Genomic DNA, 19,360 nt, shown 5'->3' on the forward strand with positions numbered 1-19,360 from the left:
TTCTTTTCTGGCCATTTCTACTTGCTTTATAAGCTGTATCTTTGTTGGTCTACCTCCAAAATATTCACTGATATTCTTTCCGGGACCGTATGCTCGAAAATATCCATTTTTTTCTACCCCAAGTACTTTCTCAAAGATATCATCATCATTTAAAGAAATTTCTCCTTCTTTTTGCTGCTCTTTTAATTGGTCAAATTGAACCTACAATCAATAATGAAAATTAATTAAACATAAGTGCAAATGTATATTCTATATCTTGTTGGAAAGCATCAACTTGTTTTCCTTTTTTTCTCTTGCGAGATTCCAGAAAAACTTCAACACGAGATGGAGCTTTTCCATTTTTTTTCTCCTGTGAAAATAATAATCATTTTCATTAATTGAATAAGACATGTGAATATAATTCTTATAACTTTGTTCTAAAAAATTATCATGTTGTTCATATATACCATTTCGTATCTAAGTCTTGCATAACTTTTGGTTCCACTATATGAAGACAAGGAACGTTTCGATCTATTTGCCTTGTTTTGCGTGCTTTTCTTCTGAACAAAAGTTTAAAAAAATTTGACAATATTAGTTTCTAAAACATATAATAATTTAAAAAGAACAAATAGATTAATTAAAATACCTGAAAGTCAGCACCACTCCAAAGGTTGACCAAATATTTCTATTCATCTATAGTGAGAAGTTTAGGCTTATTCCGTAAGCGAAGTGCATAAGTTGCTTTTGAATCAAAATACTTATTTTTCAACTTGTGCCTATAGTCTCTGTAGAGGTCACTCATANATCAAATTGAACGACCAATTTTTGTCCTTCTTGTAAGTTGATTATATTCACGCATCGTGTAGGCCCTCTGGTTTTCCTTTTCAAAATGTTAGGGCCTACATTTATAGATTACATAAATATACTTCAAGTAAAAATATCAAAAGAATAGACAAAGATCAATAAATAAAAAAGAATACCTGTTGAATTTATTGATTCATGTTCTTCCACAACCGTTTCACACTTGTTCAGACAAGTTCTCATTAGAACTATTTTCTCTGAGAAAAGAACTCATGAAAATATGATTTTTTCGGAGTGTATAAATATCAATTGATTTATCCTTATGCTTCTCGTAACTAAGAAGCATATTCTTAACATCTGAATCGTCACGACATTCCACTAACCCATCACAATCACTGATAAGTCTATCACCTCTCAAATAAGCAAACTTATCTTCCTCAAGAATGTTGAAGTTACATAACTTTTTCATTTCATCAAGCAGATCAAAGAAAGCTATGAAATCAATATCAATGTTTGCTTTCACCAACTGACCACTTACATATTTTGTCACGACCCGGATTTCTCACCGTCGGGAGTCGTGATGGCGCCTACTATTAGGATCTAGGCAAACCATTTAATTATTAACCTTTTAGGCAAACATCGACAATATTAAGGCAATGAGACATTTAATATAAAAGCGGAAGTTTTAAATATGAATAAACTGAAAACAAGTGCGGAAATTCAATTACAACCTCTACCCAAGACTGGAGTCACTAACTCACGAACATCTATAGAATGCTAAACACAAGGTCTGAATAAAACAAAATACTGTTTGTTCCGGTACAAGGATAACAAACGATTGACAAAGATAGAAGAGACTCCGGGCCATGCGGACGTCAGCAAGGCNATATATATACATAACGTAACATACAATATATAGTACACTATACTAGTATACTATACTAGTATACTATATATATTATATTTACATGAAGAAATAGTACTATATATACTACAAAACAAGATTTTTCAAAATGAGGGCCCCACCCCCAATGACCACCAACGGTCATATTAATTGCACAAATAGCCGTTTTTTTTTAAAATTTACAAAACTAACCTTCTCTAACACTATAAGTACCCCCCTCCCTCTTCTTCATTTCAATACTCAATACTCATTTCTCAATCTAAATTCTCTCAATCTCTCAATCTCCAATTTTCAAGACTTCAAGTCTCAATCTCAATTTTCAAGTTAAATCATGCCTCGTTCGGAAAGAGTGCGCTTATTTGTGTCGCAATACTATGAAGTGCTTGAAGAAAATGAAGAAGGCCAAATATTAAAGTGCAAGAACTGTGGAAGAGTCTTAAATTTTCGTTCAGGGTGTACCACAAGCATTTTAAGGAGGCATATAAAGTATTGTGTTGAGGGTATTTATCCGCAAATTCGTCTTTAAAATTTTTCAACAATTTGTGTTATTTTAAAATTATTAGACGTATTTATGCTTCATGTTGTACTTTGTTATTAATTTATTATGCATGCCAATTTAGTTTTACTATTGATTTGTTATTTTACATTTTCGTCAAACACTTTAATAATTAGATTTCTATATTATATATACCACATATATTTATATAGCCATGCATAAGAGCAATTTATATATATACATACACATATGGTTTACAAGAAATTGCCCTAAATAAAAAAAATTAAAAAAAAAAAGCCCGGAAATAAAAAAAGCCCGTTAGGCCCGCTAAGCCCACGAGCCCGACCCATTTAGCCCAGGACCATATGGGCTTAGGCCCGTCACGGGCTGGTCCTACCCGTTGAGCCCACGAAGCCCGGGACCGCGAAGCCCGGGACCGCCAGAGCCCGGGACCGCTAAGCCCAGGCCCGTTTAGCCCGGCCCGTTTAGCCCATTTAGGCCCGGGCCCGGGACCACATACAGCCTTATGTGACATTATCTAAACCCTCCATTACTTATCAACCCCCTCCCCTCTCACACCCTTTTATGAGTGGCATCTGTGAGTCATTTTGTTAGGTTCAGTGACATATTTAGTTTTTTTTCTATAGGCGGAGTCAGGATTTCAAGCTTATGAGTTCAAAATTTTAATCGCTTTAAGTTAATGTGTTCTAAATTAATAATTTATAAATATTCAATGAATTTTTAAGACCAATACAGGGTTTGAACCAAAGCTACTAGGTTCGACCAAACCCACACTATAACATTATGCATTTATAGCTATAAAATATATTGTAGCTAAATATAAAAATTTCTGTAGCTAAACACTTTAGCCACGAACTTTTTTTCCGTAGCATTCGTAGCAAGAAGTGGCGTAACTAAAAGTTAGCTACAAACTTTACATGACCCATGGCTAAGGAGTAATACTTATTGCTATGGAAATTTTTTGGGTTCTAGCTGTGATGATAATACATTCTTGCCACGGAAAAGATGATTATAGCAATCATTTTATTCTTTTGCCACGATAAATAAAATGTATAGCTATATTTATTTTGTAGCTACAAAGTGTTGTATTGTAGCAAAATATTAAATTTATTTGCCACGTAACTTTAAATTTTGTGACTATTTCTATAGCTTAGTTTCGTAGCAATAGTACTCGTATTCAGCTACAGATGAAAAATTCATAGCAACGAATTGAAGTATTTGCCGCAAATATTTTCTTATTGTAGCTAAAAATTCATACTTTTAGCCATGAAATATATCTTATTATAGCAAATATTTTCTTTGTTTGCTACTAAAAGTAAAAATATGTAGCCATGTTCGTGATACGTAGCAATTATAGATATATATGTTTAGCTACGAATTAAAAATACATAGCTAAATTCCATACTTTTTTGCCACGAAACACAAAATTATTGCAAAAGATCTTCTTCATTTGCTATGAAAATAAAAATTTATAGCCATGTTTAATTGTATATATGTTTTGCTACGGTTCAAAAATTCATAGCTACTAATTGAGAATTTTGCCTCGAATACTATTAGCCACAATAATTTATATAATGCAGGTAAGAAACTATTTTTGGCATGAAATATACCTTCAATTGTAATTATCTAATAAATGTGATATTAAAAAAAAATGTTCAACAATATCATTCAAAATAGTGGAATATTATTTTACTCAAACATATCAATACGCTTTTACAAAAGAAATAGTAATTATTCATGTCCCCGTCAATCTTGATGCTTTCAGCACTACTCTACAACCTGCAACAACAATTAGAAATATATATAAAAAAATAGTACAACAAAGTATTTTTGCTAAGAAAAATAAATTNAGGGAGAAAGATGTTATAATAACTATCCCGGCAAGGGAGATCCAGCTATAACCAAACTCATTCAATTTCTACTTAACACAATTAAATCAAAATGTCCTGGCAAGGGGGAAACATCTATAACCGCACTGGTCCCAACATCTAACTGCCACAACTATAATCAATCCAGTTACGACACCTATCTACCACAACTATAATCAAACTTGTTACTACACCTAACTACCTCAGCTATAACCAACCTATTTCAACACTTAACTACCTCAGCTATAACCAACCTATGACAACACTTATCTACCTCAGCTATAACTATAGTCATCACTCAACGCAAGGAAGCATTAACCTAAGCGTCCGTAATATCAATTAAGAACACAGTACAAAGGAACCACAACTTAACAATAGCCCGCCAAGGTGGGGGGGGGCAACATGATGATCTCTTCTCTTTCTCACTTTTACTTCACAATTCTCTTCACAACTCGAGCCAATGCTCTAGAGGTTCAATTATCACTTATACTTTCGCAATTCGTTCTACGACTGGAGCCAACGCTCCTCAATATTCATAAGCCACGATTCCTTCCACAACTTTGCACAACAAATAGAAATACCCGCCAAGGCATGAATAATACAACGAAGTCATGAAAATCACAATATAGGACTCACAGTCATGCTAGACACCAATATATAGATACTCGTCACCATGCCTATACATCGTACTCGACAATTAGCAAGTAGCAAATAAGACTCAACTCCTATTCCCTCAAGCTAAGGTTAGACCAAACACATACCTCAAATGCTCCAAACTCAACTCAAGCCTCTACTATAGCTTTACCCTTCGAATTCACCACCAAACCGCTCGAATATAGTCACAAATTACTTGAATGTATCAACAAATGCTAATCGAATCAATTTGAATGCATGAAAATGAATTTCCCAAAGTTTTACTCAAAAATTCCCAAAACGCCCCCGGGCCCACGTGGTCAAAACTCGAGGTTCGAACCAAAACCCGGTTACCCATTCCCCACGAGTTCATATCTATGATTAGTTTTGAAATCGGACCTCAAATTGAGGTCCAAATCCCCAATTTTAAGAAAACCTAAGTTCTACCCAAAATCCCCATTTTCACCCATGAAAATCCTTGATTTTAAGATGAAAACATGTTTAATGATGTTAAAGATTGAAGAAGTTAAGTAAAAATTGACTTAAAAATGATTTGGAGAAGATAAGTTTCTTGGAAAATCGCCTATGGAGTGTTTGAGTTTGTAAGGATGAAGAAATGGGTTGAAAATTCGTCTAAGTATAAAAAATGCAGGCCTCAGATGTGGGAAATGCAAACATGGGTTCGTAATTGCGAACCTAACAGGTCTGGGAATTGCGAGATTTTTGTTCGCATTTGCAAACTCTAGAGAATGCTGGGAAGTTCGCATTTGCGAAAACTACGTCGCATTTGCGAAGGCCCAATATCGCATTTGCGGACAATTGTTCGCATTTGCGAAGACTGGGCTCATAGGCAGGCATCGCATTTGCGATGAGTTTCTTCGCATTTGCGAAGATTGCTGCCCCAAGTGGAAGATCGCATTTGCGATGAGAAGCTCGCAATTGCGAGTTCGCATTTGCGAATGCTGGCTTCGCAAATGCGAAGCCTGCAGAACTGAAAGATACCAGATTTTCAAAGGTTCAAAATGCAACTCGACATCTATCCAAAACTCACCCGAGCCCTCGGGGCTCCAAACCAATTATGCACACAACCTCAAAACATCCTACGGACTTATCCGTGCGATCAAATCGCCAAATAACATCATATACATCGAATCAAGCCTCAAAACTCATGTTTTTCCTTTAAATGTTCATAAAGCATCAAATTTCCATTTCGAGTCCGAAACACGTCAAACGACGTCCGTTTTCAACCAAATTTTACAGAAACCGCTTAAACCATATATAAGACTTGTACCGGGCGTCGGAACCAAAATACGAGCCCGATACCACAATCTTTTAATCAATTTTTATTTCCAATTTTCTTAATAATTTCAGAAAAACAATTTCACAGAAAAATTTATTTCTCGGGCTCTAGACCTCGGAATTCGACTCCGGGCATATGCCCGAGTCCCATATTTTCCTACGGACCCTCCGAGACCGTCAAATCACGAGTCCGGGTCCGTTTACTCAAATGTTGACCAAAGTCAACTTTAATCATATTAATATCAACATTCATAAAATTTTACACAGAATTCATATTTAAGCTTTCCGGCTACGCGCCCGGATTGCGCATGCAAATTGAGGCAAGTAAAAATAAGTTTTTCAAGGCATCGAAAGCACGGAATGAAAGGAAAAACGGGTGATGACCGTTTGGGTCGTCACATATTTTCTCGAAGGAGAAAATATAAAATGGCCACCATAATGGAAGCTAAATTCCAATTCTCTGGCCATATTCATGTTTCCTAGAAAACTCATAATATAAGTTAGCTAGATGATGAAACAAATACAAAATATTGTTTAATTGAAAAGGAATAAATAAAGAATTCAATATTTTATAAAAGCTTATTGCAATTACCTGAATAAACAACTTCTTCTATATGTTGTGTGAGCAAATCTTCTGTAACAGATGCTTTCTTGGAACTTTTCGGAGGTTCCGTCTCATGATCATCAGTCAATCGATTATTTCTTTTTCGAAGACCATTTCTACCCATGTCTAATTATAAACAAGTATTTGTAAGACATCAATATATTTTCAATAATTTCCAGTAATAGAACCAGACCGAATTACCCACAAGAAAGGCTGCGGACTATTCACTAGGTCCCAAGCTATTTCCATATCAGTAATTGAAGCAAAGTGTAAAACTATTTATAATTAAGTAGAAACTCAAGATGCAGTGTTATCAAACTATAACGTTTTTAATGTTAAAAATAAACTGAATGAAAAACTCAATTAGTATAATGATCATAAGTTCAAACTAAAATATTATTCAAGTTGCTTAGTGTGCTAAACGAAACCCATCACGGCTTTACATTAAAGAGAATTAGATTAATGAGTAAACAAGTTTGAGAAAAATTACACTAGTTGATCAATCATTAATATAAAGTGCAAAAAATTGGTGCAAAAAATATCCATGTATCCATGTATTTTCTCATCTCTGTTAAAGTGCAAAAAATAAGGTTTCTAGCAAAGAAAAGAACGTAAAAGTAAAATGAGTTCGTAATACTACAATCAAAGAAGCTTAAAGGAGAAAGTAAAGAAATTCTTAAGGTTTCTAGCAAAGAAAACGGATCAGATTGAATATGCGTACCTTTGATGCAAGGAAGAGGCGTACCCCTTTGCTCCTCAATTCTGATAGCTTTTAGTATTTTAGGGTTTTTATTCTTTTAGTTTATGTTTGCTCACTGGTGTCTCTAATAGGAAAAGAAGCTGTGATTTAGGCACAAAAAATTAGAGGGAAATAATTTGGAGGCTTTTGGTAAAATCGTATTTTATTTTTCAAGTTGTAAATTCATGTTTCCCTCCTCCTAAAATCAGACCAACAAAAAGAAGTTAGATAAGAATATTATTAATATAAACATATTTTTATTCCATATAATTTAATTATATTTATCTATTTTAGTTTGTAACTTATTAATATAACTATATTTTATTAACATAACTAGTCTCGAAGCACTTGATCAGGATAAAACTTGAGTGATACTTAGTGAAAGTTTTATTTAAATTCGATACATTAGTTAATAAATATTAATTAGAGATGATCACCTTATTTATTTGTAGAATGTGAAACTTATTGGTAATCTAGTAAGCTCCTGCAAAATTAGGTCGAATAGAACGATGAACACCTCTAATTACACTAAAAGGTATTGTTTTGATTAAAAAAAAGGTCCGAGTAACATAATTATTCTCTAAGCATGCATTTGTTAGGATAAATCTTGAGCGATGCTTGGTGAAGTTTTTGTAATGACCCAGTTGGTCGTTTTGAGAGTTATAGCCCCGTTCCCCTATTTTTTGCTTCTTTTGTGTCGCTATAGCTGTATTATGACTTACCGGGTTAGTTGGTTCGGGTCCGTAGTGGTTTTGAAGTGAATTGAGTCACTTAGTCTCTTAAGTTTGATATCGGGGTCGGAATGGAATTTCGGAAGTTGGAGTAGGTTCGTGGTGTCATTCTGACTTGTATGTAAAATTTGAGGTCATTTGGACGTGATTTGATAGGTTTCGGTGTCGACTAGTGACACCCAATGTCGGGTTTTCTTTTCCGCACTTTTGTTTTGATTTGAACTTCTTATGAAGATTTTATATTAAATGTCTTTGGGATTATCTTGAAAATGAAAATATGGTTTTGTTTTGGAAATGTGTCGGCTTGCCTAGTACCAAGATAGGTGCCATCACGACATGGTTAGTTTTTGGGTCGTGACTGTTTTATTTAAATTCGAGATACGAGTTAATCAATGTTATCACCTTACTTATTTAAATTATCTTATGAGTAAGATCGTGTGCTATTAGGTCGAACTGAGTGATGAACACTTCTAATTAACCTAAAAAGTATTGTTTCAATAGAACGAATCAGAAGCACTTGATCAAGATAGATTTTGAGCGATACTTGGTGAAATTTTTATTTAAACTTGATATAATTGTTAATCAAACTCAATTAGAGATACTGTGAAATTAAGTCAAAAGAACACCTCTAATTACCCTAAATGATTTTGTTTCGATAGAACACGTCGGAGTAAAATAACTATCTCGAAGTATTTGATCATGATAGAACTGGAGCGATGCTTGGTGAAGTTTTATTTAAATTAATATAATAGTTAATCATTAATAATTTCATATGATCACTCTATTTATTTTAATTATATGTGAAACTTACAAGTAGTTAAGATAGTAAGCTCCTGCAAATTTGGATCGAATTGAACGATGAACACCATAAATTACATTAAAAGGTATTATTTCGGTAGAACATGTCTACCCAAAATAACTATTCTCAAAGTACTTGATCGTGGTGAAGCTTGAGCAAACTTGATAAAGCTTTATTTAAATTCGATAAAAGAGTTTATCAATGTTAATTAGCGATTATCATCCTATTTATTTAAATTATATTAGAAACTTACAAGTAAGATCCTGTAAAACTAGATTGAACTAAACGATGAACACCTCTAATTACTCCAAAAGGTATTATTTTGATAGAACATGTCCGATTAATTAGAGATAATCACCTTATTTATTTAAATTAATCTGATACTTACGAGAAAGAACCCGTAAAATTAAGTTGAATCCAAGAATGAACACCTCTAAAATTTTAAATCTTAACATATAGTATAAAGTATTATGGACCAAAGTGTATAATATGCAACTTTGACATATATGTGCATTCCTTAGAACAGGAAGTACAATCCCCATAAGCGTCCCTTTATCCGATCTAATTTATACCGTACCAAAATATCCCTAAACCCTCATCTCTCAAAATTAATTTCTCTTCCAAATTTCTCTCAAAGATGAAGCCTCAACCTCATTCTTCATCTCCGTTGGCAGCAATTGGTGATATCTTCCGACAGAGTAAGTTTATTTTTTCTGTTTTCTGAAATTTCTTTCTTCTTATTTGCTTAAAACTAGAATCTCTATCTTCTGTTTCTTTCTAGTCGAAGGTTCACTGTTGGGCTGCTTAGAATGCTAATTGTTGTGGTGAATATTGGTTTGGTGTTGAATATTGATAGTTGCTGTTTAGGAGCAAAATGTGGGATTTTGTGTATCAGGGTTGCTATGGCATATGGCCTCTTCCAGTATGAAAGATGTACTGCCTGTTTAATGTGATTTTGTTTTATCACTTTGTGTGTATTGTTGGAGTCCTCAAAAGAATTAAAATTAAATCAAGTAATGTACATAATTAACAATGATTAATAGAGTTTATGAGTTAAGCGATAAAAATTTATGGGCAGATACTCTGGCTATCTTAGACTAATTGTTGTTAATTCTAGTAATCTGGTTCGAAGGAAACAATAACACTTCTCTGCTTGACTGCAAGATCAAGAGAAGCAGAGTATTAACAAGAGAAATACTTGTGGTGCCATAGCCAGCTATCGTCATCCAAAGTGGCTGCAAGTGCTTGGTCATTACACTCCAAGAAGAAAGGATTGTTCTCTGCCATAGGTACCTTGAACAACATGTGTTTCTTCGTCTTATCGAAAAAAAATAGCACATGCCATATCCTCGAATAGAAGTGCATAACCATCTCTTAGGAATTGCCCCATGCTCAACAAACTTGAATCCAAATCAGGTACATATAGAACATCATTAATGCAGCTGAAACTACAAGAATTAACCTTGACAGACCCTTTCCACAAGCTTGACGAATCGTACCATCTTCCATCTTCACCTGCTTCTTGATTGACTTGTCCAAGTTGATGAAAGCATTCAAGTTTGCTGTCATATGATTGCTGCAACCGCTGTCCATATACCAAACCTGCGAGAGTATGTACCAGTAAAACAAGTCATGAACAAACTTTCAGTCTCATTTTCTTTTTCTTTCTCCTCTGCAAACTTCGCGTGTTCAGTTTTGAGTCGATAGAACTTTTCAATGTGACCCCGCTTCTTACAGTAGTAGCATTTGGGTCTCTGATCATCATACTTGCGGATCTGGTTGACAACCTCCAGTACATTGCAAAAATAGGCCCATAGTTTCACCGTCCTTCATAAAAAATTCCTCAAACTTTCTTCTAAGTGTTTGCAACTTTACAGATTGAACCTTGGCAGTCCCTCGATAGCCAAGTTGTAGTGCATTCCAGGCATCTCGCGACTTTGTTGCAGCTGCAATTCATGTAAAGATGTTGTCATCTATGGCTTGTTGAATGAGAAAAAAGAGCTTTAGCATCTTTTTTCTTGAATTCCTTGAGAGCTTCAGCCGAAACCCCTATTTCATTATAGCCCCTATCGACTAATTCCCACAGGTCCTGAGAGATGAAGAGAGTCTTCATTTTTATGATATTTGCATCAGATTCAACTCTTCCAATAGCAGCACATCTAGAAAACTCCTCCGTCCAAATGAAAATGTGAATAGTATAAAGCTTCTTTTAACAACACAGAATAGAAATATAAGCTATCACAATGTTGAATTCCTTTAACAGTTTCTTAAATTTTAAAGAGAAATGTGCAATTTCCCCATTCGATATTGAGATCTGCTATCCAAATAGGAATGCCAAAACCTCTGGCACCAAAGGAGTTATATATATTTTTGTATCTGTTTATAGGTGTAGAATATACTCTGTTGTATCATTTTGCATTTAAATTCACCTGCTGTAGTCTTTTGGTTCATTCTCTTTTCCCTATTCTTTCTGCAATTCTTATTTCCCTTGCTTTAATTATTAATTCGAAGGTGATTTTAGTAGCAATTGCTACGGATTCTTTCATCCATTACATAATACCTTCCAGTTTTTCATTATCACAAACATCTTACTGTAATAATTAGTAATGTGATTATGGATTGCTTTCAAATTATGTATTCGGAAAATGTTTCTTTGGATTTATTCTCTATCTTTTGTAAAAGTTGCTATCTGATTCAAGATACATAACTGAAATTAGCCTCTAAATTGTATAATCATGGTTAAGTGATCTTTCTTTTTTAAGCATCTTGATCTTATTTTATTTTTCTTTATAGGAAATTTTGAAATGGACAAGACTTGGATGCGCCGTAACGATAGATTGAGCGATGTATATTTAAAAGGAGTTGAGGATTTTCTTCAATTTGCTTTTAAGCACATAGAACCAGAAGGTGAAATTCCTTGTCCTTGTAAAAAATGCAACAATATTTTTCACAAAACTAGAGACGAAGTAAAGGAACATTTAATAATTTTTGGGATAGTCAAGGGGTACACTCGTTGGCTTTTTCATGGAGAATTTGCACCCAAGGAGCAAATCACTAACGATAATGAAATAAGACAAGAGGAAGTAAGAAAAGAGCAAGGTGATGATATATTTGAAATGATTTATGATGCTACTGGCCCTGATATCAATTCTGGTGGGGTTGATCCTTCTGAACCAGCTTCGGAATTTTTCAAATTACTGGAGGATGCTGCACAACAACTTTATCCTGGTTGCGAGAAATTTTCCAAGTTGTCACTGATTGTAGAGCTGTTCCAAATTAAATGCCTTTATGGATTGAGTGATAAAGCAACTGATTGCATAATGAAGTTAATTAAACGAGCACTTCCTTCTGGTGAAACTTTACCCGAATCATTCTATGGAGCAAAAAAAGTGATTCGAAGTTTAGGTCTTCGTTATGAAAAAATACATGCTTGTGAAAATGATTGTATGTTGTTTTGGAAACAAAATGCAAAAGGTGAATCTTGCTTGGTTTGTGGCGAGTCTAGGTGGAAATCAAGGGAAGGTCAAAAAGCTGATGGGGCTACTACAGAAAAAAATGGGAGCAAAATTCCTCGAAAAATTTTACGTTACTTTCCTTTGAAACCAAGATTGCAAAGGTTGTTTACGTCATCAGAAATAGCTTCAGACATGACATGGCATCACGATCAACGTTTGAAAGATGGGGTTCTTAGACATCCAGCCGACTCAGATGCATGGAAACATTTTGATACATCTAACCCGGGCTTTGCCAGAGATCCTCGTAATGTTAGACTTGGATTAGCATCTGATGGGATAAATCCTTTCGGCAATTTAAGTGTTTCTCATAGCACTTGGCCAGTAATTATTACTGTGTATAACTTACCCCCTTGGATGTGCATGAAGCAACCATATTGCTTCTTGTCTTTGTTGATACCTGGCCCTAAAGCTCCTGGAAATGATATTGATGTGTACTTAGAACCTTTGGTGGATGAGTTACAAGAATTGTGGTATAATGGAGTCGATACATATGATGCTTCGAGAAAGGAAAACTTCTGTATGCGGGCAGCACTCTTATGGACTATAAATAATTTTCCAGCTTATGCCTACTTGTCTGGATGGAGCACAAAGGGAGCTTTGGCTTGCCCTTCATGCAACAAAGAGACTCTGTCTACTCGATTAAAGTATGGTCGTAAGTTCTCTTACATAGGTGCTCGTAGGTTTTTATCGCTTAATCATAGGTGGCGGGGAAATAAACGTGATTTTAATGGGAAAGTAGAAAGAAGACCTGCTCCAAAAATTGTCTCTGGAGATGATATTTTAAACCAGTTGGATAGCTTGGAAGACATTAAATTTGGTAAGACCCAAAAGAGAAAAAGATACGAAAAAAGTAAAGGCATTCATAATTGGAGGAAGAAAAGCATCTTTTTCAAACTTCCTTATTGGAAAAATAATCTAATACGTCACAATTTAGACGTCATGCATATTGAAAAAAATGTGTGTGATAATATTATTGGGACGTTATTAGATATGGAAGGAAAAACGAAAGATAATTTGAATGCTCGTCGTGATTTGAAGGAAATGGGTATAAGAAAAGAATTGCATCCAACTCAAAAAGATGGAAAGTGGTATTATCCAGCAGCATGCTATAGTTTATCACCAGATGATAAGTCTAAAGTATGCAAGCTCTTGAAAACTATTAAGGTTCCAGATGGATATTCTTCCAATTTATCACGGTGTGTAAAGTTAGAGGATCGTAAAATTTATGGACTGAAGAGTCATGACTCTCATATTCTTTTGGAACAACTGCTTCCTTTTGCAATCCGCGGAATCCTACCAAACCATGTCTATGCTGCTATTACCGAGCTAAGCATTTTCTTCAGAGAGTTATGTTCAAAAAATGTAGGAGTTGATATGTTAGATCGGCTTGCAACTCAAATTCCAATTACGTTGAGCCAAATAGAAAAAATATTTTTGCCAACATTCTTTGATATTATGGTGCACTTGGTCATTCATCTTCCACAAGAGGCCAAGATTGATGGACCTGTACAATACAGATGGATGTACCCAATAGAGCGGTATGTTTTTCTATTTCATAATTTCAGTTTTATTTGTTATGGCTTGTTAGTTTATCATGGTAAGAGCTTAACTTAATTTATCATGATAAGAGTTCAACTGCTTCTTATATCATGTAGATTCTTGCGCAAATTGAAATGTTATGTTCGTAATAGATGTCGACCTGAAGGATCTATTGCAGAAGGGTATATTGTTGAAGAAAGTTTAATATTTTGTTCAAGGTATTTACATGGAAGTGGGAGAGGTTTAATCCAGTGGACAAAAATTATGAAGGTGATCATGCTGAGTCATGCAATGGATTATCAATATTTGAGCAGAAGGGTTGCCCTTTATTAAGCGATACATCTAGAACTCTTGAAGAGGTTGAACGAAAACAAGCTCATCTTTATGTTTTGAGAAATTGTGAAGAAGTTCAACCATTTCTACGGTATTATTTTTCTTTATGCTATTGTTTCTACAGTAACATCCAAGCATTTATAAGAGTTTGAGTTAGAAGTGTTCGACCATAAAGGTTCTTTTTGGAATTGTCCAGTGAAGATAAGCTCATGATTTCTTGTTTATGATCTTTGTTTAAATCTCATCAAGTAAATCTTTCCGATTCATATTGGTTACAACTCTTTTTGATGATTTTTTGTGGCTATAATTATCTTGGTAAAAATGCCTTAGTAAGAACTTTATTAGTTGAGGAATCTACTGTATCGTGCACATTAGATATGTAGCATGTATTTTCCAATTTTCATTTAAAAAGTTTCCTTTGGGTCTGTATGGTAAATAATCAAATCATCACCTAAAAGAAAATGCCAAACTCTTCTCGTGCTTTTTTTTTTCCGAACACTTTCCTAAAAATAAATTTTGATACACCATTTGGTGTCTTTCGTGTTTTTTCTTTTCGGTATCCCTAGACTTCTATTACTACTTATTGTTGTCTTTTATTTTCGATTTTTTGATTGATTACCTACTACTAGTTTTGTATTTTGCCTTCGGTTGTCAGATCAGTTTGCTTGTTATTGTCCTCCCCTCCCTCAGCGGAGGGTCCACCAGAAACATCCTATTTGCCTTCTTAAAGGCATGTGTAAAGTCAGCGTATATTCTACCCTCCCAGACCCCACTTGTGGGACTACACTAGGCATATTGTTGTTGTTGTTATTGTTTATTTATGGTATTATATATTGTGAATTTAATTTTGTTAGCCATTTCTCATTATTATGGTTATTTTAAACAGCGAGTACGAGCAGAACAATAGGAACATGAACTTCGATGATTGGTTTTTCCATCGAGTAAGTTTTCACTGTATTTTTAATGTTACTTATAATACTTCTTTAGCATCATTATTTTATTATTTATTTTTATGTAGATCGTGCAAATGCGCAAGGAAAAAAATTCACATGCAAGTCGCGGGTTGTATTCTTTGGCTAGAGGTCCTTTTGATGGAGTCCAAAGATTCAAAGGGTATGAAATAAATGGTTTTAGATTTCATACTAAACAACTGGAAGGAAATAGAGTGAAGCAAAATAGTGGTGTTTTAGTACGAGGAATAATGAATGGTCAAAATATAGATTATTATGGTGTTCTGACTGAAATAGTAGAACTTCAATACCTCGAAGGCAAACGAATTATTTTATTTAAATGTGATTGGATGGATGTTGATCACATTGGGAAAGGAGTGAAGATAGATAAACATGGCGTTGTTAGTGTTAATACTAACCGAAAGCTAGCAACAAATGAACCATTTGTACTTGCATCTCAAGTAGAACAAGTTTTTTATGTCAAGGATAATCTTCATCCGAATTGGTCCATTGTCTTGAATGGTCATTCTACTTATTTTACGAGTGGTGCTGTCAGTGAAGAAACTTTTCAACAAGATGCTCAAGATTTCCCATGTACATTTGAGGAAGATGAAGACTTTATCAATTGGAGAAGAAATGATATCGATGTTATCAGTACTGATATTACCTTAGCTGATGATATTATTGAAGACATCGAATCAGACCCTGAAACTGATGATGAAGATTTGTTACTATAAATATTTAGAAGTTTTAAATGCATATTTGGTTACACTCAATTAATGTTGATACTTTTTCTTATTTGATCAGCTGAGAATTTCAATACTTGAGCATTTAGCCGTGCGATATGGTACTGATTTTAGCTGGGTGAAGTGTTTCAATCGGAAGGTTTTTATGTGGGGTTTTCTCATTGATCTAATTCAGGCGAGTGAAGTGTTTTTTAATACGTTCATTAATTCAAAATGTTGGAGTAACAAGAGGTAATCGGTTGGCAGATGTATAAGTTGCGCATTTGAAACTTATAGATTTGCTTAACTTTTCTTGGCTGTCCAAGTATAGGTGCAAAACTTTTGCTGATTTTACTGCTTCTGTATTTGTACTTTTTAGTTTTCAAGAGTACTGCATAGATTTCTATGAAAAACCTCTGCTCCATGATAAAGGTTCATCCGGAGTCACATGAGCAATCTCTTACTTTCTAAAAAGAAAATGTTTTTCCTTTTGATTGTGGTAACGAAATGTTCACTTGGTCTTTGTTGTGTTGTAGATTATTAATCTGCTCATGGCAATGCCGTTAATGGCCCGAGCTCTGTTGCTTATCGTCCCAATTATAGTATGTTAATTTTTATGCTTCTTTGTTTAATGAAAATCCAGGCATGGACAACTGAAATTTAGTATGAATTTTCAATTCATGTTCTGCCTTATAAAGGGACTAACAAGGCAATATGTAATACATGTAGCTACTATGATAAATAAATGTAGCTATTATGTCCCAACAATTGCTACGAGTTTTTAAAATTGAAGCAAGACTATTCTTTTAGCTATAAAATATGTGCAAACAAATATATTGTGGCTAGAATATTACAATAGCTATAGTGATGTCAAATGCATAGCAAAAAATTAGAATTAGCTACAATACTTATTGTAGCTATATAAATTCGTGGCTATATTATTTTGCCATGATATTCCATCGTAGCTATTGACCCCACTATTGCCATGCTTTTTATAACTTGAAGCAAAGATGTTCAATATTTTATTTAACATAATTTGTTGTGGCTAAAAGGTTATTATTGCTACAATAGTTCAATCATGTAGCAAAAACTAATAATTAGCTACTAAATTTTAGTGTAGCAATAAATTTGTAGCTATTTAGGCAGTTATTGCCACGACATAAATTAATTATAGCAAAAATGAGGTATTAGCTTTGCCAATTTAATTTTTGTAGCTAAGAAATTTCAGCAATTTGTGAATAGCCACGAAACTTAATTTTTATGGCTATTATTACGTAATAGCCAGAAAATTTATATTCGTAGCTAAGAATTCGTAGTTATAGATGCATTATGTTGTAGTGGCATGATCTTGTAACAGTAAGTCCCGGTCTGTAATAAATAAAGTTTTACTCGTCTTCGAGATATTTTAATTTGATTATTGTCATGACCCAGACCGATAGGCCGCGACGGGCACCCGGTACCTTACTCAACCGAGTACCAATGTAACTTATCTTTCTTATCATACTATCATAGGTAAATGAGCCGAAGAGGCTGTCGTGATATAAGTAGAATAAAATATGAGAAAATACTCGATATTGGACGACCCAACATGTATTCTAAACTTATACATATGACATACGGGCCTATAAGACCAAAATGATCACTCGTACATTGAACACGGGACGACAAGGCCATACAATCTTTCACGTACATGGCATCTGTCTACAAGCCTCTAAGAGTACATAAACATCGTAAAGGTCGGGACAAGGCCCTCCATACCAATCAATGGAGCGCACCAACACCTTCCACTGAGCTGATAGCCTACTTGGAGGACTCTCAACCTGTCTATCGGGACCTCCGGGCATGAAACGCAGTGTCCCTAGGCAAAAGGGACGTCAGTACAATAATGTATCGAGTATGTAAGGAATGAAAATCAGTAAATAAAAGACATGAGAGAAACATGGAGTAAAATACTCAAGATATATGTCTGAATAGCTCTGTGAATCATTTAATACTTATAATGTCATGCATATGCGTATAAATGTCATACCATGTATGGGTATATGCGTTCATAATATCATCAAGCCTCTGAGGGCATCCCATCATATCATCTCGGCCACTGTGGGCAAATCATCAATGTATACCAGCTGATCAGGTGGTGGTGCGTATATAACGCCGTAACCTTTTCCCATATCCCATATACATATATATACATATATACACGTATATAATGCCATCTGGTCATGGGTCAATTTACATGTATAAATAAATGCAATGCATGTGAAGTACGTCAATAAAATCTTTCGGAATGTCATAAGACCATTATGCCTTAGATTAATGTCATGGAGTAAACTTTATCAACTTACGTATTTTCTGAGACCCATGAACAGATGATAGAATAATAGGGCACATGGGGAATCATGAATGTAGGCATCTCTAGTATTTCTATGAATAGAATCATTTATGGAAATTGTGCGTTTGCTCGTTTCATTTGTATCGTATGGATCGTGCCAAAAGGAAAGAAAGGATAGCCTTAACATACCTGAGCCGATTCTCTTGACAATCCTTCCAACACACGTCAATTGCGACAACATGTAACGGCGGATCGAAGTGGGAGAAAATTCGAATGATATTCTTGAGAAATATTTCACCGTACTTCCTTAGAATCACAAAGTTTCATTGCTATTATGCTAAGAAGTCTCGTATAAATTATTTTTGAAGTAACTCACATTACTATCATATATGTTCATTGATGAAATCTTGCTGAAGATCGTTACTTAGAGATGGGATGTACGCTTCTCTATTTTGTGTAGTTGATCATAATCTTGTGTGATATCTTTCCTAAAATGAATGAATGAATTAGAAATGTTCTTTATTATAGTGGTGTGGGCCCCACTGGATAAGAATGAATCCTTGGCCAAATCTCCTAACTATGCCACCTTGTTTCATGATTTAAGAGTCACCAAATAGGGCTTTGATTTGCTGCCACGTTAGGGGGGTTAGGCTTATCCAAAATTATCCACTCATTTCCTTAATCAACTTATTAATCACCCATTAATCCAATAATTAACCAATAACCCACATAATTAATAATTATCTCAAATTACTTAAAACACTACTTACTTTTAATACACCTTATATACCTTACTATCATGGTCGTGTGGTACCTTGTCTGGCACTAGTCCATAAATATCGGGTATCATGGCTCGGATCGTATTATATCCCAAATTGACAACCTTCAACGAAACTCATTTTTTTTGGTTCGTTTACCCTTTCACCTTCACGAATTTACTTATCACTTGTTTGAAATAACATAATACTTATAATCTCCACATAATCTTGTCCTTGAACGATGTCAATTATCTTACGACAAATTCAACGTACAATACTACAGGGTGTAACAACGCCGTAATATAATGCTGCGGAGCGTAACATCATCGTAATA

The 19,360-nt window shown here is 34.5% G+C and overlaps 1 protein-coding gene across 1 annotated transcript; it reads left to right on the forward strand.

The window, feature by feature from the left end:
• Positions 1-11,678: 11,678 nt before the first annotated feature.
• Positions 11,679-15,948, forward strand: LOC109243955. The gene is made up of 4 exons (XM_019410973.1): positions 11,679-13,927; positions 14,045-14,146; positions 15,148-15,202; positions 15,280-15,948. Exons 1-4 carry the CDS (start codon positions 11,679-11,681, stop codon positions 15,946-15,948), a joined length of 3,075 nt encoding a protein of 1,024 aa, XP_019266518.1.
• Positions 15,949-19,360: the final 3,412 nt, after the last annotated feature.

The sequence above is a fragment of the Nicotiana attenuata genome, unplaced genomic scaffold (genome assembly GCF_001879085.1).
Source record: "Nicotiana attenuata strain UT unplaced genomic scaffold, NIATTr2, whole genome shotgun sequence".
NCBI classification, from domain to species: Eukaryota; Viridiplantae; Streptophyta; class Magnoliopsida; order Solanales; family Solanaceae; genus Nicotiana; species Nicotiana attenuata.

Bases quoted from the DNA above. Each gene is read 5' to 3' on its own strand.
- LOC109243955 (XM_019410973.1), top strand. From the start codon at position 11,679: ATGGACAAGACTTGGATGCGCCGTAACGATAGATTGAGCGATGTATAT. The intron at 13,928-14,044 runs GTATGTTTTTCT...TATATCATGTAG, and splicing joins TGGATGTACCCAATAGAGCG to ATTCTTGCGCAAATTGAAAT. The intron at 15,203-15,279 runs GTAAGTTTTCAC...ATTTTTATGTAG, and splicing joins ATGATTGGTTTTTCCATCGA to ATCGTGCAAATGCGCAAGGA.